Below are 27,999 nucleotides of genomic sequence, written 5' to 3'. Positions count from 1 at the left end.
TGCCTGTTGGCATTCATGTGAGAGAGCTGCCCTGGACAGATGTTTTGGGAGTGTGCTTTCAGCACCCAGTGCAGTTCTCCCCACTCCATGTGCTGCTCGCTCCCAGCTGACACAGGCCACAGCTGACATCTGGCTGAAGGCACCTGGCTGAAGGTCACTGTAGGCAGGCTCTACACCACAGTGCTAGCTCTAGACCCCCAGAGCAAGCGTGGCAAGCCACCTACTACTGCAGGGGACTGAATTGTGGAAGATGTCCAATGCCATAAGGGGCACTGGACCCCTCCCCAAGCAGTGCTGGCCAAGGACACAATCCAGCCTCCTGGAGAGGACTTCAGCGCTGCTCCCAGCCCTTGCCGCTTTCCAGCTCCACTGTGATGCACTTGATTTTACCAACTCTGGCTAGTCTTAAACGCTCTTCCCGGCTCCTGGGTGTAGTCCAAGAGGTTAATACTAAGCCTTAAATAGTTTGGCACTGGAATCATCAAGTTTGGCAGCCAAATCACCTCTTGGGTGCTGGGGTTTGGAGCTCTTACACAATGTTGATCTGCCCGGGCTTGGCAGAACCACAGCACAATACATGTGAGTTCAACATACCAAACCTCCTGCTACTTACAGGACTAGTGAGGAGCACCAGAGAGCTAAATAAAAAGCCATTCTTAATGCCCTTTTAAGGGTCCAACATGATTTTTTAAAATTTGTATTAATGTTTGGGTGTAAGTTGAAACTACTCTATAAACATACTTGAATCCTTATCAAGATGGGCAAAGGCTACTAAAAACATTTCCATCCAAGTACTGTTTTCTTACACAGTTTGTTGCAAAGCTTTCAGAAACAAAAGGGAATCATTTTGTATGATGAAATATGCAATTATAGAATGAACGCTCTACATTATTTTCTCTGAATGTTTTACTGTTTTCTAGCTTGTGTTTAAGCTATTTGCTCACTCTACTAGAATATAAAACCAGTTCATATTAAAAATAGTGCAATAATTAATTATATCATGAAAAGCCTGGACAAGTTCTCTCACTTCCTTTCCCCATACAACAAGAAAAAAAAAATTCATTAGCAATAGCATACAAACTTGTAGCTAAAAACTCTAACATGCCTGCAATGCAGTAAAAAAAAAGGATAGAACTATTCATTGAATACAGAAGCACAACAGTTTGTATAACACTTGCTTTAAATGCTTTTACTTCTCTGTATGTCTGCTTCAGGTTGAAAACAAATATAAAAATTCATAAGGGCTCAAAAGTTATGATGGGAGAAAAAAATTGTGACATCATCAGAACCATTATTATGGCAAAGAAAAATCTTAGAAAAGCTGGCCTGGTAACAAAAATCAGAAATTGGAATTCTGTCATTTCCTCATATTTATTTAACTTTCAACTTAATAAAGATTTACACATTGATACTATAGGACCAAAATGAAATCCCACCAAGAAAAGTTGTTATTGAACAACAGAACTGTTCCTTTCACATCTCCAGTTAAATCAGTGGTATGAGATATTTGCTCATCCCACACCAATGGAATTAAGAATGCAAAATGCACAACTACAGCTTTTGGTGTAGTAGAACTGATCCCATCCCCAGTCACTGAGAGATCTTTCATGGGTAAAGTTTGCAGTCGTTCTATATTTTTAAAATTACATGTCAAGGTACTTCCAAGCATCAGTGGTTGTTCTGAGAGAAAATTCAGTGCCCACTAAGATCTTCACTTAAATTTATAAACTTAAATTATGGGATGGCAGTGATCTAGAAGAGATGAGACAGACTGCATTTCAGGTTAACCTTACTAGAACAGCAATTTAGAATCTGCTTTTCTTTGCAGTGCAGTAATATTAAACGTGTCAGTCCTCATTTGCAAAATATTTTCAGAATATATCAACATATAAGACATGCATTAACTGTCTCCAAGCCCAGGCTAAATCAGGCACTGGAGGGGAGGGAAGCACCTAAAGGCCATTACTTTAGACTGCCTCCCTCTTCCCACTTATTTTCCTGATATGTTAACAGAGTCCCTAATCACACGTCAATCTAAAATACCTACATAATCCCACAGGGCAAGAAAACCTTTTCCCTTGAACAAATGTTCATTGCAATGCATGGAAACTTCCTAGGAGGAAATGAAAGGGAGAGGGAAGATGCCAATATAGAAGCTACTACTTCTTCCATTTGTGCTTTTGGGAAGAACAGGCTTGCAACTGATTTGCAAAAACATCACTTGTTGCTGCCATATTTTCCCAATTTTAAATGCTATTTCTCAATCCCTCTTTTGCTGTCAAATAGCACAAATAAGCAAATATTGGACAATGACTCAGTTACACTGTGAGAACTGCACCTCTCAGTGAAAAGCATTATTGTCCTTTTCATTTCAGATTGTCCTTCCAAAGCAGGATGTGACTCGGGGCGCAGTATCACCCCCTTTGCTGAGCACATGTACTGGACATAGCACTGGCTGTTATTCCTACAGATCCCATCTCCAGCCCATCCAGCACTGCCTCCCTTCCCCAGGCACCCCATGGGCAGCCCTGGGGAAGGAGGGAGGCAGGGAGGCTGCACGGCCAGCTCTGAAATGCTGCACTGTGCTAATGTAGGTCAGCAAGGACAGGATGGGCTCTGCTTTGTACCAAGAGTGAAGGCAAAGGCTTTCCAGGACAGGAGGCTGGGGGAGGGCTCTGGAAAACAACTTCTTGCAGCAAGTCAGTGAGAAAGCAGCTTGATTGTCAGAAAACAGAAGAGTGATACTAAAAATGCACAGCTGATCAACACCGCGCAGGTTCGAAACACAGGGCAGGCTCAGTGGCAGGGAAAAGCGTTACAAAAGTGAGGCCAAATGAGAAAGCAGGATCTGGAATTCTAGTCATAAGAGTTCACACTTCTGCACTTAGAGAAGATTTACATATGAGGTAAATCCATTCTTCTAACAGAATTTTTAGTTTTTGACTGCAGTGCATATGTTTTTTTTTAAAGCCTGAAACAAATTCCAAGTCATGACACAATGCCATGAACAGCAAATCAGCAACTCCACAGAGAGTACTTTACACATAGTACACAAGCAAACCAAGACCAAAGCAAATTGGATCACTTGGGCCTAGGATTTGTATTTCATCTTCACACAAAGAGTTAAATTCAGCCTTCATTTGTTCCAGCTCAAAAGAAAGAGAGCCTGGTACAATATGGTACCTTCCTTTCACAGTTAAAAGACTGCAAAGGAATTTAACTGAATATGGGATATGGATGAGCATTACCACGTTGCTTTTCTGATATTACCATGGCAACAGTTACAAGAGCTCTCTTAAGCATTTAAATCTGACAGTTTTCCTGATAACACTAACTGAATGATAGTAATGATGCATTTTGGTTCATGAGCTAACTGCTCTATAACCACAGGGTACAAATTGTTCCCTTCACTTTTCTCAAGATTGTGCTTTTGGTCAAAATGTTCGACCAAGACAGTAACCTTGAATTACCACTCAAAAAAGAAAAAAAAAAAAGTCCCTCCAGCTCAGGGAGTACTGATGGCTTAAAGCTTTATGTACTCTCAAAGGCTGCCATGAGAATGCTTAAGCTGTGCAGTGTCCAGGGTGGAGAAGTCAACAGTGCTAAAATCTTTGACGGGATTTTTCTCAAAGGGCTTTCATTAGCTTGGGAAGGCTGGAGTAAAAAACCTACTTTCTGAAGGGTGGAGTGAATTGTTGCTGACCTTCAAGATGTCATTTGCTCAAGAAAAGAGAAGGAGGAAGAAACTGGTGTTTTTATACAGTCTTTATCAGTTTGTAACCACTACACACTTCTTAAAATAACAAAACACTGCAAGTTGTCCTACCTCAGTGGAGGCCAAAGTGCACTGCGGAATACACAGTGAGCTCTGAGGACAAGGGCATCACAGCAACGCCTCCACCTCCTATTAGCCCATTTAGCTCTAGCTAATAATAAGTGGCATTTCAACTGTTTAATAGGAATATTCTATGAACCACTCGCTCTGATCCCCCAGATGCTCAGTGTGGGCATAATGGAGAAGTCTCTTTTTCTTTACCTCATTAAAAAGTGAAGTGTGTGAAACATGTTTGTCATCCTAACATTTTAAGGATACCAGCTTTGATAATGTCTTGCAATATAATCAACTAAAAAAGATTAAGATACTGAAAACAGTGTGAAATCTTCAAAAATTTCCCAAGATGACACAAATTCACATTTCAGGAGAAAAAGTCATGCTTGCAAGGATCTAAGAGAGAAATCTTTTCAACACAGAAAAGTCCTCAGAAGGTAAAGTATTCCCAGTTCTTCTGCTGTTAACATTTTTTAACGTTTTATATTAAATTAAAAATTAAAAACATCCATGCCATCCTAAAACCACCAAATCCCTCCACACTCCTGAAAAACCACAACCCCACCACATATTTTCTTCTGGAAAGGCCAATTGTTCCCACATCTCAGTCAGGCTCAAAGTTTATAACGAGAAAAACCAACTGCCACAAGAAATCCTTTGTTAATAAAATACCAGACAAGGCTCTGAAGGAAACTAAAACCTTCCTCACTGCCTTTCCTAAATATTTAACATAGCCTGCATTTAAACAAGCTGAGGTCAAAGAACTATTTTGAGAATAACCTACAATCTTGCAGGTTTCATTCAGGATTTGTGTCACTGTCATCACTTTCAAAAGAAGCATCAATTTACGTCACATTTTAAACCTGTCTTGCCTTAATATACAGGTTGATACAAGATGACAAAACAAAAAAAGAAACACTAGAAAGTACCATCTGTGACTCAGTCAAAAATTTAGTGCTGCTACTTAATGCAAATGCCAGTCCTTTTATAGGCATTCTTCCAAAGTCCACCTAGACATCGATTTTTGCTGCCATAAAAACTCAACTCAATTATCCAGCCTTCTGAATGAAGAGAAACAATTTCCCATTGTATCATCTCTAATCTAAAATATTGTATTTTTGGACTGGCTTTTAGTGCAGAAAAGGATAACATTTTTATGTCCCAAAAACGTGAAGAAATGAGACAATTCAGAGGTGCTCTTAATGTTACTCAAGACTCTAAAATAAAGGTAAATACCTGAGGGAACAACTAACACCTCTATTGCTCAAAAAGCAAATTACAAAGCTTATGCTGTACCCACAGTGAGGTATACCAAAGGGAAAGAGCAAAAACCAACCAAAATCCAGCAAACTCCCAGAAATCACCTTATTTATATATAGATGTATCTTCAACAGTATTTTCCATAATACCTCTATCTGTGGCATGACAAAATTCTACCTTCCAAACCTGAAATGATTTTTAAAACCTGATGCAGCAGTTTTCTTTTATTATTTGATCAATTTTTTTATGATTTAACTATTTTGGAAGTTATCCACTTTAATTGAAAAACCTAATCTTTTCCCTGAATTCTCAAAATGGTAAAAAAAAATAGGGCAAGAATGATAGATAGTCACAATTCTTTTAGTTTGCAAAAATTAAAATTGATTCAGAGTTAAAAGCCATAGTCACTTCCTACTATCCAGCTGTGAATTATCCCCCTTTAAAAAAGCAGGCAGATCTGTTTGCTACATCTAAAGGTATGATTTTTTTTCTAACCAAAATTCAGTTGAGAAATGGATGCTGCAAACAACTTCAGATATCCAGCTTTCATTAATGTTAATAAAGGAATGACAGCCCTGTGACAATAATTTGGAGGCACTAAGCCTGAATGAAATATAATGTTGTCCTAAAGAAGTGCACTGCCTGGATCCCTCAAACATTTTAATTTTTTTTTCCCTTCCACCATTTCCATATTTTCTACTACTACAAGTTAAGCAGTTTGAATGATTTATTGTCCAAATTTCATGCTAGCAGAGTGGAATGGAAAAACTAGAATAAACTACACAATGACATTTCTTCCCATCCTCCTATTCATTAAAAAAAATTTACACCCATGAGCACACTTTTGTTAAGTAGCATTTTCTGCACACATTCCATAAATTGAGAGTTTTATGAAACACTACTTTGGTTTTGCCTGTAAGACTCCTTATGACAACTAGTCAAGTATTAATGTTCTACCTCTTCCAATTCTGTAAGAAAAAAACCACCTATGAATCCTGTATTCATTTTTTTTCATTGTAAAATATTTTACATGGAACGGAGTGGGTTTTTCTCCCCACTTCTTATCACAATATTCTCCTGGACTTACAAGTATTAGCACCTGAAGCACTAACATAGTCCTCGAATTCATCAGACCCTGATTTACTCACAGAAGAGATAAATCACAGGATGTTCATGACAAAACAGATGCTCAGGAGCATTAAGTGTCGTTTCTTTTTTCCTCACAACTATGGAATTGCAGCAAGCAGTCCATGCTGACATACCCTGGCTAGGACACAGCAAAGTTCCTCTGCTCCAGTTCCGAGTGCAGCCATTTCAGCACACACAGCTATAATCCAGTTTAAATGTAACATAAATTGCAGTTGGCCAACGCTCACTCTCTGAAAGGAGGGACACTGCTTCCACAGCTTGTCGGGGCAACTTGTTCCAGTGCCCCACCATCCCCCCAGGAAAGAATTTCTTCCTGACATTGAATTTAAATCTAAATCTGCCCTCTTCGTTTATTTAAACTGTTCTCCCTTGTCCTATCACTGTGTGCCCTTGCTAAAAGCCATTCTCCCTCTTTTCTACAAACCCTCTTTGAGGAAGGCTGCAATGGGGTCTCCCCAGAGCCTTCTCCTCTGCAGCTGCACAGCCCCAGCTCTCAGCCTGTCCTTGGAGCAGAGGAGCTCCAGCCCCACAAGCACCTTCATGGCCTCCTCCGGACCTGCTCTAACAGGCCCATCGCGTCTGTCCTGCGCAGGGCACTCCAGAGCTGGGAGCAGCACTGCAGGTGGGGTCTCACAAGGGAACAATCCCCTCCCCTGACCTCTGGCCACCCTGCTTTTGACACAGCCAGGATTCAGTTCACCTTCTGGGCTCTGAGTGCACACTCTTGGCTCATGTGCAGCTGTTCAGCCACCAGAAGCCCCAAGTCCTTCCATGCAGTCCTTCTCCCAGCCTGTGACTGCCCTAACCCAGCTGCAGCACCTTTTGCACTTGCTGAAGGGCCCTGCTGATCCTCACTGGGTTCACATGGACCTTCACACTCTCCATCAGGTCCTGTTGTGTAACCCAAGGTGCTGGACAATTTCCTTTTTTTTTTTTTTTTTGGTGACACTTTAAGACTTGGGAAAAAATAACTTTACATATTTGCTGAACATATTTCACACTGGCTTTGTCAGTTACTTGAAGTGAAAATGATGACAATGAGATGTGTTGCCATAGAAAAAAAAAAAAGGCTACCTCCCACCACAGCCAATTAAACATTTGGCATTTCATGTGTTTCAGTGGCCAATACAGATAAGAATGTGTTTGCCCCTGGATTTTAGGAAGTAAAAGAAAAAAAAATATTTTTCCAACTGTCAATAAAGCTTTCTTTTCTTGTTGTCCTGTTTCTCTTTTACAACTACCTCTTCACAGCTAGAGGTTTTCTCAAGTTATCAGAGATATGCTGTAACCCACTAGAAGTGAGTCTTTGCAAGATACAATATGAAAAACGAAGCATTTTCTATACAAACCCCATAACAATCTCCCTCCTCACACAAACATCTCAAAAACACATTAAACATTCATTCTGAGACATTTCTAACTAGTCCTTCTAAACAAGTGAACACTAACTCCCTAAAAACCAATGACTCCCAGAAATGACACAAACCTCTCTCTTTCTAATAAATACCACACTACAGTTCCTGAATTTTCTATAGAACATTTCCAAAGCTTAATAATAAGATTTAGTCCTTTAGAGAATTGATCGTATATTGCAGACCAACTCTTTACTTAACAGTGGAATCAGATGATAGTAGACCAAATCAAAATTATTTGTTTCAAAAAAAACAAGTATAAATAAATGTTGATTAGGACCTGTTACTACCAATACTCCCTCCCTAAGCAGCTGGTAAAATTTAGCCAACAAGTCACAGAAATATTACCCAAGTTTCCCCATTTACTGAAAAATCTAATGGCAGAAGACAGAAATTCACCTACACAGATTCAGCTATAGGGATGTTGTAATCTAGGACTGTACCATCCTCCACACATGCAGAATGGGAGCAAAAATTACCAGAATATTTTTTTCTGCTGCTGCTAACTGCATTAAATGAAAAATATTTTTAAAACCCTGTAGAAATCCTTTAGAATAATGGACAGTAATTACAAATTTTGTAAGTTGTGACACTTGAGTAAGTATTGCACAGTACATCTCTTTCTATTAAACAGGGAGATAAAAGATGCAAACCCCACAGACTCATACTTCAAGGGAAATACACAGGCAGGACAAGCACTTAAAAGAGAAAATATTCTGCCCTAAAGAGCTTATGTAAGTAAATAAGTGGACAAATTTCACGTGGTAGGCTCCAATTCATCAGTTTAAGTACTGGAAATGAGTGTTTTTTCTCGAGTAATGACAATTGAAGTAAAGTGTGAAAGCACTGACTATGCCCAAAAATAAACAGTCTATTAAGCATCCACAGCAATTTAATTTCCTATTCCATTCTCAACTTAAACACCCCAAACATAAAACTGAAAGCAAAACAAATTACCCTTGTGCTTGCCAACCAAAATAAAACCAAAAGTTAAAAATACCTTTACAATTTTTAACTCTCTCTATATATACACACAGAACAAGTGCATTATGAAAAACCTAAAAGGTACTGAATTTACTGCTGGATGTCCGTGAGATCTAGAGGATCCTGAACTGTGCATTGTGCAAAACATGCAGGCTCTGCAGGTCAGTTAATAAATACTATCATGGCTCTGTATGATCCAGCCATTAGTGCCTGCAGTGAAGAGCAGCAAGTGAGTTTTATTTGTGGCCCTGGTGGAGATCAAATCTGTAATGGCATGTAAGCTACCCACAGCACTAAGAAATGGGACCCCAGCAAGCAGAGGAGCAGCAATCATGTGTGACAGTCTGGGGAAGCAAAGATCTGAAGGTTTATCAAGATTCAGGGAAAGGTGAGAAGTCAAAACATATTAATTTAAATGCACTGAATTCCCATGTGAGTTTTCCAATGCAGAAGTAAATTGGCCTTCACTCACTCTAAAGCAAGGAAATTAAACTACATACAGCTCACTAAATTAATTTTATTCCTAAAGACATCACCAGCCAATGGCAATTTAATGCATTATAACTTATGAATGTTGATGTTGAACACTTTGGTAATTTGCTTTAATTTGCTTGAGTGCCTTGATCTAGATATAGCCTTAAGGAACACTTGTATATTGCCATTTTAGATTGCATCATCCATTGTATTAAGGAGAAAAGGTTATTTGTACATGGCAGAACTATGAAGCAGTTGCTTTAACTGGAAAACACAGACCATTATTGAAGACTTTTAACTTCCTAATGACTCCCAGCCATGCTCAGGTGGCAACAGCTCCACCCTGGAAACTCCTGATGTGTTTCATTAGCAATAAAATATGAATTAAGATTTTAACCCATTAAAACAAATCCTGCTTTGGGGAGCTCAGGAGCTACAATAGAAATCTGGGAGGAAGTTCCACAAGGTCGTCGAGTCCCTGAAGGGCACTGACTGACAGAGACACCAAGGCTACCAGGAAGAACCACGGTCATGTTTCAGACACAGGGAGGGTTTTTTACCCCAAATCTTTACACAGTTTTTTTTTTTTTTTTTTTTTTTTTTTTGGTATTTTGTGTGAGCACAAAGGAACCTCCAAAAACCTATTTATTTGTCACAAAATGCCTTAACAAATCAGGAATCCAGGAGGATCCAAAGATGAGAAATGAACTAATTTTCATTTTAAATTATTTAATTTAATTTTCATTTTAAATTATTTAATAGCTCCCAGGTCAGCACCAGGCTGGAGGCTACCACAGAGAGAAGAGACTTCAGGGGTTAAGAATCAGTTCATTCCAGGAAGAGAATTCGGTGCATTCAGCTAGAAAGCACACAGGGTCCACTATGAGTTTCTCCTACAGCAGCTTGGCCATAAGGAGTAACCATACTACTGTAGCCAGGGCTTTATCAACAGAAAAGAAAAATACTAGAATATTAAGCAAAAGAATTGAAAACCAACTAAACTAAGTAAAATGAACCAAGATATAAATAATGTAGAAAAATTCTGAGTTTTAAACATTTAAAAGTGAAAAACAAAGAAGTAAAAAGCAAATAAAATTCACAGCAACACCTAAATTTATCCCGAAGCCTAACAGATTAACTACAAATCAGTGTTGTAGTAAATGAACTACTAATACATAAACCCAGAACACATCTTTATTTTTCTATCAAGATAATGTCAAAGAGCACATGAAATGTATTACAGAAAGGTATAAATGCCTTTCTGCAATTTAACTAGAAGCAAAACATTCCCTCCCACCACCATTATCTACAGCCTTGCCAAAGAAGCTCATACTACTTCCTTCACCCCCGAGAAAATAAAACATCTGCCCACCCCATCAGCGTTTAATCTTCTTACGGACAGAATTAATTTAGCTTCCTTCTGGGGAATGTGATGGGAGAGAAAACTGGCCAAGCCTATTTGAGCCAAAGTCAGTCTTTTGTTTAAAGGAGAAAAAAGAAAAAGAGAGGGGAGGAGGGGGTAAAAAACACCATAAGCTGTGAACACTCTTTAGTTATGCCACATTTATTAAGTATCACTACATTCTATGCATTTTACCATAGTTTAAATACGACTTCACTAAAGAAACACTTACTGAACATATAGCAGAAACTCCCTGAAGCATGCCAAAAATTAAATGTCAGGTTAATCAATCACTTCCATTCCACTTAGGAGAGGCATCAGAAAAAGTTACATTATTTCCTTAAAGGTATTATTTTTATTCATAACTGAAAACTTTCACAAATATTAGTATACTAATATTCTTAACACTACCCTAGTGCTTAACTTTAATCAATTCTGGATCTTAACCTGGAGGATGTTGAGTATTTATTACCTTTTATATTCTATTTCTCTCAGCTCCATATAAAGGGGTAATAAAATAATAGTTGAAAATATTTTCTGTGTACTGCAAATTTCCATCTATAAAGTGTTCCCTGCATATGGATTACTGTTGTGGTAATCGTTCTTTAAAATTATCTAATACCCACCTTCATATTTGAAAGGATTACAATTCAGAGTGTTTGTCATTACAAACCACGTGCAGGCAGCTTTCCAGAGAAGAAAATAAAAGGACATTAAGAGTCTTGCTGAGCCCTGCCAGGGGAAGGAATATAAGAGACATATTGAATCTGTGGATTTGTTGTGCAGTACTATACCACACATATGCAAGCTACCCTTATTAAATATTTAGCTCACCTTAGGTGAGCAAACTGCCTGATTAGGCACTTTCATTATTCTGAATGGGAACTGTAACAAACCAGCAAACACAGTTTTCCAAAGATTTCAGCTACGAACAAGGAAGTTAATTTACTTATTAAAACTTCACCTTCGAAATCAGAGCCAGCTATACACCTACCCTTTAAAATCAGATGTAACATTCAGGCAGTTCAGAGTCCCTTTAGATTTGAATTTCTAATACAGCATTAAAATCCATTTAGGATTTTAATATGTATTTTACTACTTTAATCTGCATCTCACCTGCTGTTTATGTCCAGATATTTTTGGAAGCTTTTTCTTGACATTATTTTCCAGACATAATTATACATGTGAAAGCTACTATAAAAATCACTGTTTGCTACAGCACACATCATCACCCTAAAACAGAATGGCTTTTATAGACCCAGATGAGGTGGCTACATATGTTCTGTATATTATAATATATTCTATGTATATTATAATATAGTCTATGTATTATTAGCTGCATTTGTCTTAAGACATTATTAAGTCCTCTCTGTCCACAGGTCTTTTGTTAGCTAGCAACCATGATAAAACACAACTAATCAGGCAGGTTATCTGCTTTACTGATGACTGTCTTCCATTTTTGTTTCAGTTATACACGTAAATCTGTTTGCCTGATTTACATCAAAGGTAAATGGGAAGTAGGGCTGATGGATAGTGCTGCATAATGAACCCTCAAGTCTCCTATTCTAAAGCAGAGTTGGTTTTTTTCCCACCTCAGCAAACAGAGCTCTTCTCAGTCTGCTTCAGTAACACTCCCTCCCTTCTCCCACAGTGTGGTTCCAAACTACTTCCCAATTCCAATAAAACCTGCAGAAAAGTTATTGCCTTTGTCAACTTTTATGAAAATTGCTGGCCAGGGAAATTAAATCCTCAAATTACTGCTCCCAGGGAGAGAAAGGCAGGCAGTGCTTTCTCTGTGTCTCCTCAAAACAGCAGCACCAAGCCACCCAAAATCACCCATCTGTAACTCAGCAGCTGCACTTCCCTCTGGGCCAAGGGAGGGCATGAGGAGACACCCACCTCACTTGAAGAAACCTAGAATTTTTTAACAACATTCTAAATTTAAAGTACTATGAATTTACAGCCAGTAGACTGACAGTTAACTGCAAGCAAACTTATCACATCACTACGTCACTTTGCTTAGTCACACCAAGTTTTCCTTCACACTTGAACTGAATTTTTAAAGCATATCTGTTGCTCATGCACAAAACTGACTCATATCTTCATGGAGAGACAGAAAGGAAGAGATTTAAATTCCAAAAATACATCCTAAGTTTCTTAAAGCAGCAAACTATCTGAATAGTTGGACTTCCTAAACCTTAATGTGCTAAATGCAATGGAAATGTAGGACGACATAAAAACATGCTTTGTTAATATACATGTTGCATAAAATCTAACTAACAGTTTTATAGGTGTGAGAAACAAGTTAGTGGGAATTGGATTTCACAAAGTATTGTCTGAATTGATATTATAATGTTGTAAATATTAAGATAATAATTTGTTATTAAGTGGTTAATGTTGTTACAGTAGCCTAGTTGTGAAATTGGTTTTCACGAGGACAGTATGGTTTTGTGTGTTGCAGTATGGGTTATGAGTTTGCATTGGACAGACTGTTGCTAGCCAAACTTCTGAGACATGACCTCAAAGGAGCAGAACTTCATCCAGTGAGGACCCTGATAACCACAGTGACAAAACCATGTCTGTGCCAAAAAGGGTGACATGGAGTGAGACTACGTAAAACCAAAAACAAATATGCATAAAGCTGATGCAATATCAGTGGGATTAAAGGTGAAGCTACCATTTTGTGCACGAGCCTCTGGCATTTTGCCACACTGCCAGCACCATCCCTTTTGATTTGCTGATTTTGTTCTCAATAAAACTTCTATAACACATTTACACTTGGGGTCTGGGTCATTTATAACAACAGGCCAGCTAATTAAATGATGTATTTGTAAAAAACACAGTTGTTCTCAAAGTTATTTATAAGTTTATTTCAATTTACCAACTGCCTTAGATAAATCTGACATTTTAAGTACTTTGGACAAACCTTCATTATTCAAAATAGTTAAGTACTACAGATGCATAGATCCAATGTTAGCCTTTTACATTTTAAAAGAAAATAAAAATGTTTGTCTCAAAGAAATTTGCATTCAGGCTATACATTTATTGGTTCAAAAAGGTAAGGAACCAGATTTATTTTTACCAGATCACCTTCTTCAATGTTAAGCTTTAAGTCCCATTTGCATGAGGCACGTGTTACTTAGAAAAGTCCCAAACCAAAAATCTCCAGAAAATCCCACAAGCCTTTTGGGAACAAAGAGGGCCAACAGAGAAAGTGGTGAATGAGAATTAAACCAGCCAATGCATCATTCAATGCCTGCCTACATGCACTTGCATGCACACGCATCTCCCCATAGCCCCCTCAGCTCAGCTGAGTTTGAGATGAATAAAGAGCCAGGACCCACCCTTGCAGCAGCAGTGATGTGAGTGGTGTCAGCACTAGCATATTGCTCAGTGCAAGCACAAACCCAGCTCCAGATGGCAGCCCAGCAGCTCACAGTCACAGGTACATTCTGGGAGGAATGATCACTGCTGCCCAAATGCCAGGTGAGTGAGCCATAATTAATGCAGAGTTCATTATATGGCCTTTACAGTCATTTACCTAAGGAGAAAGCCTGCACTGAACAGACTTATCCAGAACCACCAGGAGCAAACCTGAGTAAATCAGGACTTGGCCTACAGACATCCTAAAAGTAAGGATGCTGATTCAACAGCAACAGTGTGGCTGCATAAAAGACAGAGGCAGATTAACACCTGGATTTAGATGGAGCACTAAAATCTCACAAATTTCAAGACCTAAATATTGTCACTCTTAATCAATTACCTTCTTAAATGGTGCAAGAAGGAACTACCAAAAAGGCTTAAAAATATGTCCTATTTTGCTATTCTAACTGGATCTTCTCAGTGGTTATATTGCACTACCTGGAAATAGTGGCCAATGACATCATTTATAATCCATCCCCCAAAAGGCTAAGAACCAGGGCTCTTGCCTCAGCATTTCATCAACATTTGCCTCTAAAGCTCTGTCTCAGTTCTGAGCTCTGCAGGTTTAATGCACTCAGAAAATACTATCTTTGCCCTTCATATTCTGACTGAAGCACTGAAGAACACCTGCCCATGCCACACTGCTGTAATAACTGTGTACCTGTGAACAAAATCTGCCACACTGAGATAGAGATACCCTCTGGTATCACAGACTCCCAGCCACATACTGAAAGAATTCAACAGAAGGGAAAAAAAACCTCAACTCAACAACAAAAGAAACCCACAACTGCAATAAAAAGGAAAGGAAGTGGACCTTTAAAAGAACAACACCAGAACACAGTCCACAAATTGAAACAACAGTCCTTAAATGTGCTCAAAGAGGGCAACAGGACTAAGCACAGAATGTACAAAATAATTATAAACAAATCATAAAGGAGAGTGTGCTGTAGCTTAACTAAGTAGTAGTAAATGGCATGAGTGAGATGCACATGAGCCTAGGCTCTGAGGCAGTTCCTATGGATATTGCTAAGGTAACAAGCTATCCTACTTTCCAAGCTCAGAAGGTATGGCTATGACACTAAGTTAGATATCAGCAAGTACTCCAAGTAGAAAAAGCAGAAAACTTGTCTCCACATATAATGAATTCTTCCTTACTCTAGTACGAGCAAACAACTATGTAGTAAAGTGTCACAGGGGCTAAAGACAACGGCATAATCTCAAAAACTGACCAGAGAAAGAAATCTTGACTCAGTTCTCACATCAGTTACATGAATTACTCAGATGATCATTAAATTCTTCAATTGTTATTTTGATTTAGTTGCTGTATCATGAATTGCAAAGTATGCTAGAAACCTTCAAAACTTCATTAAATCTAATTCCGAGATAAGAGGATGGCTACCCATAACCTGTAGGGAGAAGGAAGTATGTTAAAGTGAATTATTTTTTGATCCCCCATCTGACACATGCTCATTTCTACTGGCTCTGCAAGACCTTTACACCACCTTCAGTAGGTGTGAATAAATTAGAATCTTACATAAGAGCAGAGCTGTTCTTTCCCCAGAATTGTCAGGCAAAGATGCAGCTGTTAGATGTTTGGAGATAATTTGTAGAGGGAAAGGTGCTGACCCAGTTGTTTAAAATAAGCTTGTGCAGTGCATGATGTCTGATTGTTCAGAACTCTTAGGACAAAGTACAAAAATCTGTAGCTCAGGTTCAGCTGGTAGCATTGAGCAGCACCCTATAAAACTTTGATTACACACAAACCCAAAGGCCTGAGAAACACAAATGTATCTAAGCACAATTCTATACAGAACTCAAGTAAAGGTGGACATCCAATCCAAAGAACACAAATGAAGTGTCCTAGGCAGTTTTATTTGGGGCTAGGTTTCCAAATGAGAGTGATACCTGAAACATTTACAAAGGATCCCAGTCCTCATGCACACAGTGCATAGCAGATGAGCTTCTCAGGGGATAGATACCTCTAGGGCTGGCAAATACACTCCTGTCACACAGCTTTGGATCAAGACAGGTCTAGGAGGTCATCTCAGAGCTCATACCAAGCATGCCTGAGGCTCTCAAGCCTTTTTAAGTGAAGCTTCCTGGATGTCTAAAGCTCTAATTGAATGTATTCTCAGAAATGCTTTGGGCTCTCATATCTGGCACTCCTCCATTCAAAGCTCTCAAGGAGCTGCCAGCTGTGCCACGAGCACACTGAGCACTGCCCCAGCGGAGCTTTACACAGCAGGGACTCCAGGCACGCTCCTTCAGGGGCAAAGCTGCACAGCTCCAGGCCTTGCTCCCTCTTGTTCAGCAGCACACTGTGCCACACAGCAATGCCTAACTTCTGAGGCATGACTGATTATACAACATCCCTGTCTTTACTTGAATTTGCAGTTCTTAGCCCCAACATAAAAGAAAACCTATTACAGGGGACAAAACAGGCAGTTCTATTGTGTAATGCAGTACAACAGTCAGATACATCTTGGCACAGATGTACACCATTTACAATCCCAAAGAAAACGAGTGCACTATTGTTCAGCCTTACACATTATCTTGAAAGCAGCATTTGTATGTGATTCTTCTTAGTCTGTATCAGCTTCACTATTTACTAAAACTCTTTAAGGGAAAGCAATTTAATTTTTGAAACACAACTTAGGCAATGAAATGCCAACCACTGAAACTGTTGTGTGGGCCTTAAATATAAAACACAGTAATAGTTCTTAGGAAGCTGGGTTGCATTTTATCCACTCTCATTAGAGTAATACAGGCACACAAAGCTTTCTTGTCTGCTACCCCAGAGCAGTGTAAGGTTTTGGCAGACTCTTCTGGAGAAACAACCATTTCTCCAGCTAAAAGATGTTTTGAGTTCATGGTCATGTCCTGGCCCTTAACCCTAATGGACCAAGGACCTCATGGGTATGTCTGAATTAGTTACAGAGCAGTATACTTATGGTGAAAAATTATTTACAAACCCAAGAAAAACAAGTATCTACCTCAAGTATCATCTGTGTGAAAACATCTGCCCTCCATGCAAATCTATGTAACTTTATGATTTTATATTATCACAGTTTTCCTCTTGCTGGTTAAAAACTCAATAGGATGCACAGAGAGAATTCACAGAAAGGTGCTCAGCCTGCAGAGGGGAGAGGGGGTGTAGGCAGGCTGCTGTTGCACTCCCATTGGGAATAATGACCATCTTTTGCACAGGCTGCACAAAAATTATGCAGCACATGAGAGCCTGTTTCAAAGATTTCAAAGAGTCCTTTGTTTTGCTGACTCCTCCCTCAATCCCACTGTCCTCCAACATTTTAATGAGATTAGGACATGACACAGAAAACTGTTGATGTGGATAAACTGCTATCTCTCCTCCATCGCAAATATGAAATATGTATCAAGTTTTTGTTTCTTTTTAAAAGTATTATTTGTCTGAACACAGAGACAATGCCCAACTCCACCATATGCTTCTGAACAGCCATTTTGAATTTTGGGACTGAATCACAAATTCCTCACGATCAGTTATAGGATCCTGTGGATTTACCTCCTCACACAGAAGCATATCAATTTTCTTAAGTCTTTTATATAAAACACATGCACACATCATGATGTTTCTGCCCCAACCATTTCCTCTCCAGGGTCTCAGTCTGTGAAGTGCCATAATTTAGTAATTCTCTTTGTTTATACTACACACTATTCCTTTGAAGATACACCAGAGGTGTTTAAGCAACCTCTCAGGTAAAAAAACAAAAAAAAAAAAAAAAAAAACCCAAAACAAAAACAAAAAAAAAAAAAAACCAAAAAAAAAAAAAAAACACCACAGAGGTTATACCCAACTCAAAAAATTTTGAGGGCAATAACAGTAAAATCCTTTGATTAATTAATTCCCCAAATCTGATACTGACTGGAAAATGCTGGTGCTGAACCAGTCTCCAATTCTTCTGAAATGAGACCTGCTTGTACTGTGGTTTACATAGGGACTCCTTTTTAAATACTTGGTTTCTGCCAGGATTATGAAATGTATTTGTTGTAACTGAAATGTAATGCACTTACTTTAATTATTGATATTCTCATATGTTTACAAAGGACACTTTTACCCAGAGATTGCTGTAAAGCCTGGCAACATACAATAGTAAGAGGGATGTTACTTTTGTCAGTTTGGAGGAAAAATATCACTCAACTGAGAAGCACTGAAAATTTACATAGAATTTCTTATTTACAAAGTTTGAATACACCACAGAAAATTGCATTTGAGTTTGTTATAAGTGAGGTGCCTCCAGTGAAGTCCTCACGAACTATACCGATCATCCAGGTGTAGCTGCAGACTCTCTGGGAAGGTCATCAGCTCAATCCTACAGGAGCTCTTGCACCTTCCTGTTCACTGAACAGGAAGAGAAAAATGCCAACAGCAGCTCTGGCTGCTTACGAGTGCAGATGATCAGTGACACATTCCATCACTAGCAGCAAAAACCAAGAGACAAAGGAAGCTCCCAAGCTTCAGCCGCCCTGAATGCTAAAAGAAACTCCAAGTTGAAAACAGGAGATTTTTCCAGCCAAAAAAAAAAAAATTTCTACAAGGGGCCATTGCAGGGCTATGCAGTTCTTGTTCACTTGAACACAAGCTTCCAGCTCCTCAAATCCTTGATTAGCCAGGGCACTCAGAACTCAGAGGAAATCACCCTACAAAACTCCACAGCCTTTCATGCTATTTCTTTCTTTCATATTAAAGCCATGAAAACTCAAGGATAAAAGCACAAAGATGAGTAAAACCAGCATCACCATGACTATTACTGTAAAGGATAAACAAATATGATTTGCTAGTGCACACAGTCAATACAAAGCATGCCCTCAGCTTGGAAGAGTTCAGCTTTATCAGGTGCTCACAGAACAAGCAACTTCTTTCTCTCCTGCCCTAGGTGCAGCTAACTGGTCTGTTCTGATCTTTACATCTTGAGCTACACTAACAGTCAAATGCTTCACATATCCTAGTTACAGAAATGAATAGTCCAAAATTCTATTTCATTGTATGTAAAAAGGTGAGACTCACCTTTAGGCTTCTACTGGATGACACTGGCCTCCAAGTTAACATTACCCTTTAGAAGAGCAGGAGGCTAAAGCCCCAAACATGTCAAATTTACACAAGTAACAAAGAATGTTCAGCATATCAGCTTAAGATGCTCTCTCAGCATCACCTCACACCCTGTGTGGTACAGAAATACAAACATCTCTTCTGAAGATTGATCCACCTCAAACACCAAACTTTCCTAGATAAAAAACAGATGATGTTCTGTTATACAGGGGGTTATGCTTGGAAGTGAAGCCTGCAGGGAGACCCGCAGGTTTTGAAAAGCCATACTGAACCGTTTGCTACCTGAACTGCTGGGGAACCAGCAGCAAGAGCTACCACCACTAATTTACTTACTAATTTTCCAAAACATCATCAATCCAGGCAAAAGGTGGCCACAGCAGAAGGTGTGACCAGAAGGTGCCACAGGTATTAAAATAAGGAAAAAATTATTTAAAAAAAAATCTGAGGAAAATGCCTTGCTATAAACAATTCCAGGTCCAGAATAATGAGATCATGCCTTCACAATAAAAATTCAATAAATAAGTCAGTCCTTCCTAAGAGATAGTGTGCCAATCAAGCAAAAACCCTGTTACAGGGAAGAACTGCCAGCAGCACAAGTTATTTTAGCTGACATTACTTCAGAAAAAGCCCACCATTCACCATCTGCTCTGGCACAAATTCTGAAAGCTAAGAAAGTTTCCAACATCACTGATGAAAAGAAAGCAGTCAAGATAAAGAAGTTTTTGTTTTGCTGTTAAAAAGAACAAGCATCTAGGACAGCTCACATTTCAGCAAGAACAAACACAAAACAGAAGTTTTGCACATTTCATAAAAATCATTACAGAGAATTACTGCAAGGCAGAGTGCAAGTGTAGGGAATATAACACAAAACAAAAAAAAAAACTTTTACAAATTTTGTATGAGAAGCAGGTGGGCAACTCCAAACAGTGGATCTTTTGTTCAGATCCACTCTTCAGTGGATGTGAACTTTACACTGGAGATAAGAACTGTAAGTTTTAAGGGAATCTGACCACACTCCAGAAATACATTAATGGAAGCAAACACCACAGAAAAAATGGAGGAGCCATCATGTCAAGGGGAACAATGGCATAAAAAAAGAAGCTTTCAAATATGAGCATCCATCTGGAAATCAGAGATCTGAAGTTTGAAGAGAGCCTCTAACCAAGAGCTACCTAGAACTCTGAATTCCTTTGAAATGTTTGATGAGTTCCTACAGGAACCATACCACTACTATGAGGACAGAAATGAGATCATGCAGGTGGGATGAATTCCAATGCTATCCTCCATATTCCTATGATTTAGCCAATGAGTATAATGTATTTTCCCATTAAACACCTAGGGGAAGCAATTACCTTCCCCATTTCCTCTCTAATTTTGTCTAGCATAAAAAAAATATAAACTAACCACAGAAAACCTAGAGTAAAAGCAAAATATGAAACTTGGCAAGTGCAGTAGGTTAACTATTCTCCACAAAAATACAACCTGACATTAAGGGTTAGAACTGAGTGGTCCATCACTATGACAAAGTTTAGACAAAATAGATGAACATATTTACAGATTTATTTCTCCCCCATCTGAAACACAAAGCCAGGATGTCACTGCAATTTATGAATGAGCTAAATATTGAGGGCATCTTTTTAATAGTCTGGAAAACAAGGCTCCAAATATCCCTCAGAGGTCCTTTCTTAGACAAAAGCTGAGTAACAGATGGAGTTTTAATATTTCTGATGACACCAGATGATGCTTTATGTGCAATCGTGCACTCTTAAACAGTTATTTCAAAAAATTCAGTTTATGTTAAAAAAAGGTTTACTTGTAATTTAATATCTATTTTATTTTCTCCCTAAATGGAAGAAACCAACAAGGACAGTTTAATAACCTCAAAACCCTAGGCAGTATGCTCAATACAGGATGTAGGATTCCTAGAACAAAAAAATATACTTATTTTTATGATCCTAAAAAAACCATATAATTTTTAAAGTTACTGTGCAACCCTTCACTTTCACAGATTTTACACTTATAAGCTTAAAACATTTCAACATTTCTGATTTACTATCAACTTACTTTTCTCCTTCCTCTTTCTTTTTCCTCCCCACAAAGCAATTTAAACAGAACCTATTTATCAACCCATTTCAAATCCCTACCCCTTGAAGCAGGTATGATATCTCATAGAAACCTGAGTTTGGTCTAACAACATTTTGGTTCCTCATAAAGCAGCCCAAAATTCATGCAAAGTTCGAGAACAAATCCTCAGACATAACAGGTTATCTTTTTTCTTCATCCAATCAATCTCTAAATTCATCTAGAAATCACACTATTTACTGGTAAGTAGATTCTTTCCTTAAACATGCCCTTCCATTTTCTTTTACAGTATCCTCAGTCACAAGGAGTTGGGAATGAAAGATTTGGGAAAGGACTTTTATCGAACAAAAAAGCCTTTGAATGTTTTTCAGAAATTTCTACTCAAGATCCTATTTTATGTTCAAATGAGAAGCGCAAACGAGAAGTAGTGCATGGGTTTAGGAGAGTGTTCAGTGCTGTCCATTCATCACATTTACATAGGTATGCAGCTGGCAAAAAACTTAATGAGGCCACTACAGCAGTTTTCCAGCATCTGTCATACTTACCATCAGATCAAAACAGCATTTATTTGAAAGCATTCAACCCACTTGCACAAAAGCAGACAAACATTTGCCAGAGAAAGAAAAGGGAATCTGTTTGAAGGTCTCTCTTTCTCCTCTGTGAATGCTTCAATTCCCACTGACAGCATTTTTCAGCCAAACAACAGAAGTCCATTTCACCAAGCGAGAAAGCTCTAACAGTAATGCTGAGGTCTAATTCTTCCACCACCAAAAAATTTATTTTATTAAATGCAGAGTGGGAAACAGCAATACTCCAAAACCTGGGTTTATTACTTCAGTTTTCTGAGTATAGTTTTATCACTTGTGTCCTTTCCAGACACACCTAAGGTCAGCAAAAACCTGGGTATGTTAAGTGTAACAGAAAAATGCTGCACCTCAAGAAGCCTTCCCAGCACACCTCATTACTGCAGACAAACAAATCTCTGGGGCACAGACCCCTAGAACATGCATATCAAACAAAACACATTTTGTCTTTTCATAGACAAGAACTTTCACCAATTGTTACTCAGTCTAAGTGACCTTGCTAACTGAGAGCCTAGGCCAGGAGGACAAGCTCTGTCTCTAAACATGTATTGTATATATGTTTACAATCACGTCTGTAAAACATATTTAAGCCAAGACTTCCCACTCACCGTCACAGACTTCAGAGTCATCCCATGGTAGGTGCCCATGGTGTCAATCTTGAAGCCTTCCGTTTCTGCAAAGAGAAAGAAGCCTTCTGTAAACCCTTGTGAACACAGCAGTGTCTTGTCTAAATGGACAACACTGGAGATCTCTCTGAAGCTCTTCTGTCAAAGAGCACATCTTGCTGCTGCTGGTGGTTTAGGTTCTGTTCCCAGTACAAAACCTGGGTAGTCACTAAGAAATCTGCTTTCTTTAGACAGAGGTCAGTTTGATATTGCTGCTTTCTGCAACCATTTAACATGTCTTACATTCAAATTAGTATAAAAATCTACTATGCCATTATTTGCTAATTATCAGAACTGTTTTATTTGCTACCTGAATAGCTTCTAAATAGTACTTTACCTGCTGCATGGAATAATTGGAAGTACTTCAGAGAAAGGCTATAAACCTAAATCTTTGCGAGAATATGCTACAATTTACATGCAGTCTCAGAAATTCTCCTCACTGCAAGATTGAGAAGTCCCATTCATATTCCCAGAATACATTGTACTGCAACATATTCAACCTGTATTAATGGAAAAATATACCTAAGAAACCAATTTACATGCCAGCTATAAAAGTGTGGCCATTTTAGCTTGATAAATTAACTTCTGGAGTGCTGAAGAGTAACATTGCCATTGTCATATGATACAGAGGAAAGAATCTGCATAAATACACAATACCAGACTAAAGGTTATAAAAAGGGGCGTTCTTGGGGTGGTTTTTAAATTAGTTTTAATTAGATTGAATTTATGCTAAGTGCCAGAAGCCCGCAACTGCCCAGTGACTAAACCTGCTGTCAGCAGTCTATTTGCTTTTGAAGACTCCTTCCCTGTTCCCCTGCTCTCAGAGCTTTAAGATCAAAGTAAGCTCCTGAATAGTGCCACCAGGACTGGAAAGAAAACCTTTTCCCTTTTGTAAATTCCCTAGCCTCATGCATCTATCATCAACTGATCCCATCACACAACCATCCAAACAATTCCTACCAAAAATGGTATGATCATCACCACCCAAACCATGATAAACAAGCATTTGTCTACATCTAAGCAATTCTGGGCTATTTCAGCTAGACTTGGGTAAAAGTAACTGATACTGTGCAGAAACAGCTACTTGGAACTGGTATGTTTTTGTCATTTCTTACACCCCCTTCATTTTGTGCACCAGCACAAAATCATGATAGACAAAGAAATAAGGCAGAACCAAAGCATGGCTCCTACCCGAATCTAAAAAGAGTCCAAGAAAAATATTGACTTCTCAAAACAGTTAGAGCTTCTTGCTCTCATCATGAGTAAATTAACTTAAACTGAAACCCAGACAACCTTGAAAGCAATTCACATGATCTGGGAGTCATCTGTGGCTGCTCATCCTTTCTTCCTTAGATGAGGAAGATCATCAGGCACTAAAAGGAAACAAGGCCAAAAAGTTTCCCAGATTTAAGAACTTTCCAGTGCTTATAAAAATATACTCCAGAGTTTGGAAATTATCATACTCCTCTCACCACAGAGACAGCTATCTACTTACTGAACAGTTTGGGCTTTCACCTTTTCACCTCATTCCCTCAATTATGCCACCAGACCTGACCCCCACTACCAAGTCAAGACACCCAATGTCACTGACCATGTTTTGTTTTATAGTCACCTCAGTTCTAGCTCTTCAGCTTCACATCTCAAGGCCACTCCTCCCTTTCTGCCAGATTAACATTTCTGAACTACAGACAAAACTCTGAGAAAGTAAAATGCAGGTACAGACCTACATGAATCCAGTCCTTCCTACTAAAAAAACAACCAAACCAAAACAAAAAAAAACCACACAAAAAACCCAAAGAAAGCAGCCTAGCCTCCCTGTATAAATTGATATTGCCTCCCTATATAAAATGGTAGGCATTCCCACCTTTCCCCTCAACCCCAAGCTATAACAATGCCTTGAGTCTTAGCTCAGAGGTCACACCACTGAACTAGAGCTGAGGATGGTCAAGACATGACTGCACAAACACTTCCACGGAGAACAGGTTGCTCTGTGACTATATAGGTCACTGCTGCAGGGCAGGGAGCATGTTAATATTTCAGGTGGTGCTTGGAGCCTTGTAGAATACTTGGTAGAACTCCTTAAGTTGAAGGGATGCTTTTGCTGACTTGGAGTGACAGAAATCAGAGGTGTCTAATCTAATCTGACAGTTGTTTGTGAATTTCAGAACATCACCACCAGAAGAACCTTTATCCTTTCCAGACTGACCTATTATGGGTTCCTCATGCCTGTGACACAGAGCATTTCCAACTATTTTGGTTAGATAGTCTTTCCAAAGAATACATACACCCCATAGCAAAACCAGCACAGCACCATGCTCTCTTGTGCCTGGCCTGATGTGGCTTCTTTCCTCTTAGCACAAATCCTGACTTTGTAATTAGTTCTCCATGTTTGTTCCCTGTCTCCAACAGCATAGCAAAGGGAACAAAGGCCCACAGAGCCAGCAGCACAGTTAGAAAGTAAATCAAAGGGGAGAGAGGCACCTGGCAGGGAACCAATCTCTGATCAACTGCCACTGGTTTCATTTTTTGCAAAAGTCTTCTCAGGTCTCTCATAAAATCTGTCCTAGTTCATTTAATGAGCCTAACGGGAACCACAAACAACAGCTCTGGCACTCATCAGCTTCCTGCTTCCAGCCTTGTCCTGACCCTTCTTTCTAGCAGAAGTAAGTAACTTGGATGAAGAGCCACTTGCTGCCTCCAGCAAACCCCAGTTTCCTGCCTGATGAATGTTCCCAGCAGCTACACAGGGGCCCCAGTACTATTTAAAAGCTACTCAGGTAGCAAATATAACGGTTCTGATAATTAGAAAATAATGGCATAGCAGCTTTCTGCACTAATTCAAATATAAGACATGTTAAATGGTCAGTGCAGGTACCCACACACATTCCTGCAAACAATTGCTGCAGCCTCTACAAGAGCTACTGCAGGGCCCATGCTCTGCTGTCTGCACTAGGGTGGGACCAGTAGAAGAAACCACTTCCCAAACTGCCCATCACCTCTCCAGCTTCCTGCCTCAACCTCTCCAGCAACTGGTGAATCAGAGTTTAGCATCTCCAGCTTCCAGAGGGGGGTAGCAACCCCCCTGAAGCAGGAACAGCAGAGACATTTGTCAGAACACAGCTTTATTGATTCAATCCTCTCACACGCACCGTGTGGTATTGTACCTGTCAGCCAATCACTTCTCTTACAGAAATAAACACTGCCAGAAGCATGATGAGCCCTGCCCCTTGCATGTCTGTACCATTTTTTTAGGTCTCAGTAGTTTGCACACTTGGGCACATCCAGCAGCACCCTCAGCTCCACTCACTGTGGACAGCCTGAGCAAAGCAGGAAACAAATGTTTCCAGGTCAGGGACTCCACAGTTCCAGCTTCCTTCCCACTTCAAAAACTGCTGAGCGTGTCAGCCAGGTTAATGCTGAAAAAGATATTCAAGGACCAGGCTAGAAAGCAGAGGCACTTATTCCAGATTGTTCTCCAAGGCCAGGGTCTGCCCCTGGTACAGCTGCTCAAAAGCACACCAGGGTACAAGAGGAAGCACGGGCCATAGTGAAGAGGAGCAGAGGAGACAGTGATCGCGGGCCATGCCCCCAGCACTCACCAGCACAAATGCTGTGCCATGCCCTCCAAGAGCACAAAAGCTTCTCCTCTCCCTCCCAAAGCAGCTCCAACCTGTGCTGCTGAGTCATGCAGCAGCAGTGAGATGTAATGGTAATACTTGGCCAAGAATTAGTTTATAACTCCAGCTTCAAAATCCCAGCTTCGCCGGTGGTAATAAAAGCAGTTAAAATGATAAACCATCAACTTAGAAAAGGGTATTTAAGAAAAAAGAGCCTCATAAATAAAGGTACCATGATGGAAAGACTTTGGACCCTTGTTTTTAAGCTTGGAATTAGATGCAGGACAACTAGTAATAAAACTTATTGAGGGTCTTCAATACACTGGGAATTTCCAATATCATTACTACAAAGCTATGACACACATTTCCTTTAGGCAAAGAGCAGTCCATATTAAATGCTTCAATCACAGGTCTAACACTAAGGACTAAAGAATGCAAGCAAAGCCCAACAATAATTTTGTCAGGAAAAAGTGTCCTGCGACCATTTGTTTGCCAAATATAATCAATTTTAGAAATATATGCACTGTTAAAAACACCAACATAAACAGATGCCTTAAAACTACATATTGAAAGACTAAACATAATAACTAGAACTGAATAAACAACATAGCCTGTCACCACAGGGTTTTTTTCTTCTTCACTCATTGCATGTATTATGGTCATAGTTTCTCTGTTCCATGACCCAAAGACTGGTAAAAGAACCATAAACATTTCCAGTGTGGTTTATCACAAGTTCACTTCCTAGCATCCCCATGCATCAATCTGAGTGCCTTTTCTTAATTAAAACAATTAGACCTGGAAATGAAAATAGGCACCCTAATGCATCAGCTTTTTGGACTGATGATATTCTCCATCAGCATTTGGGTGCATGCTCCGTTTCCTTGCAGGTAAGTGTTAATGTTCAGGGTGCCTTGCATTTGCTTAAAGCCACTGCTCCACATCCATCTAGGTCACCCTGCACTTTGATTCTGCACCTTCTGCAGCTCCAGTCTTCCAATCCAGCTACAAACTTGAGCTCTGATACATTACCAAAAGAATAAAAGCTTGAAAAATACTCAAATTAGCCTGAATTTCTAGAAGGAAGTAAAGGGAAATAAAAACAGAACAAAGCAGCATGTCTCAGACACTGAAGAGCTCGAGTTAAAGCCTTGGTTTGAATTGTGGATGAATAAGACTGAATAACCACTTCCTTTTTCAGCTGTATACTCTTCAAGCCCCATATAGCAACACTCTGCATACTGCCTGGAAATGATTCACCAACTCACTTCACAGCCCCAGTAATTTAATCCCTGACACCAAATGTCACTCTGCATGAGAGTTTACTGAGCACTCCTTTACAATACTGTATCCTAACAAGTAAGTTTGACACCTAAATTTCCAAGTTACACTAATTACTTTACAAATTCTCTGTACAGTTCATATATAACAGCTCAGTAGTAATCTTACCAGTAATTAACACCAACAACTTAAGTTTCTCACAGCATTTTATGTGTATTGTAAAAGCAGTTTATGTGCATTTTTCAGCACAGAAGCCAATGTGCAGTGCTGAAAGTTTTTAAACTAGTTGGTCACACCAAGCCAGAAAATACAGATAGACCACATTCTTTTTCCAAATGTGCATCTCCTGCACATACTCTCTGTTAGGGGATAAAAAGAATCATATAAATCTTAAAGTGAGTGCAATAAATCAAAGTTTAACCAGTCAAACTGAGTCTGACCAGTAAAACTTCAGAACCGTTTACCTCCTGCTACCAATTCTACTCTCCCCTGTGTAAAAGGATATCACACAATTTAAAACAAAATAACTTATAATGAGAAATGCTTTCTAAAGAAACTTTCTTAACAATGTATACGAGAGAGAAACAAAATGTTATGGTCCAGTCACCTCAAATATATTAACTTCACAGTCCTCTGTTCCATGGGCTTAGCACTTAGGACTGACAAACTTCTGCAAAATGGCAACTGTGTCTGAAAATCCAGTAAAGTTATAAATAAAATATAAGATGACAATAGCAGGAAATCAACAACAAACTTT

General features: G+C 39.2%; 3 protein-coding genes across 3 annotated transcripts in view; 2 read left to right on the top strand and 1 right to left on the bottom strand.

The window, feature by feature from the left end:
* LOC137479226 (beta-1,3-galactosyltransferase 2) overlaps positions 1 to 27,999 on the top strand; it is a 149,874-nt gene that overhangs the window by 9,323 nt on the left and 112,552 nt on the right. The window lies entirely within an intron of this gene.
* Positions 1 to 27,999, top strand: part of GLRX2 (glutaredoxin 2) — a 140,796-nt gene that overhangs the window by 79,187 nt on the left and 33,610 nt on the right. The window lies entirely within an intron of this gene.
* Positions 1 to 27,999, bottom strand: part of CDC73 (cell division cycle 73) — a 102,730-nt gene that overhangs the window by 49,990 nt on the left and 24,741 nt on the right. The window contains exon 10 of the mRNA XM_068199548.1: positions 22,291 to 22,355. Coding sequence (XP_068055649.1) covers positions 22,291 to 22,355 — 65 coding nt within the window. The remainder of the gene's footprint in view (positions 1 to 22,290; positions 22,356 to 27,999) is intronic.

The sequence above is a fragment of the Anomalospiza imberbis genome, chromosome 9 (assembly GCF_031753505.1).
Source record: "Anomalospiza imberbis isolate Cuckoo-Finch-1a 21T00152 chromosome 9, ASM3175350v1, whole genome shotgun sequence".
Lineage (NCBI taxonomy): Eukaryota > Metazoa > Chordata > Aves > Passeriformes > Viduidae > Anomalospiza > Anomalospiza imberbis.
Note: the sequence above shows the minus strand (reverse complement) of the source record. Positions and strands in the feature narration are given on the sequence as shown.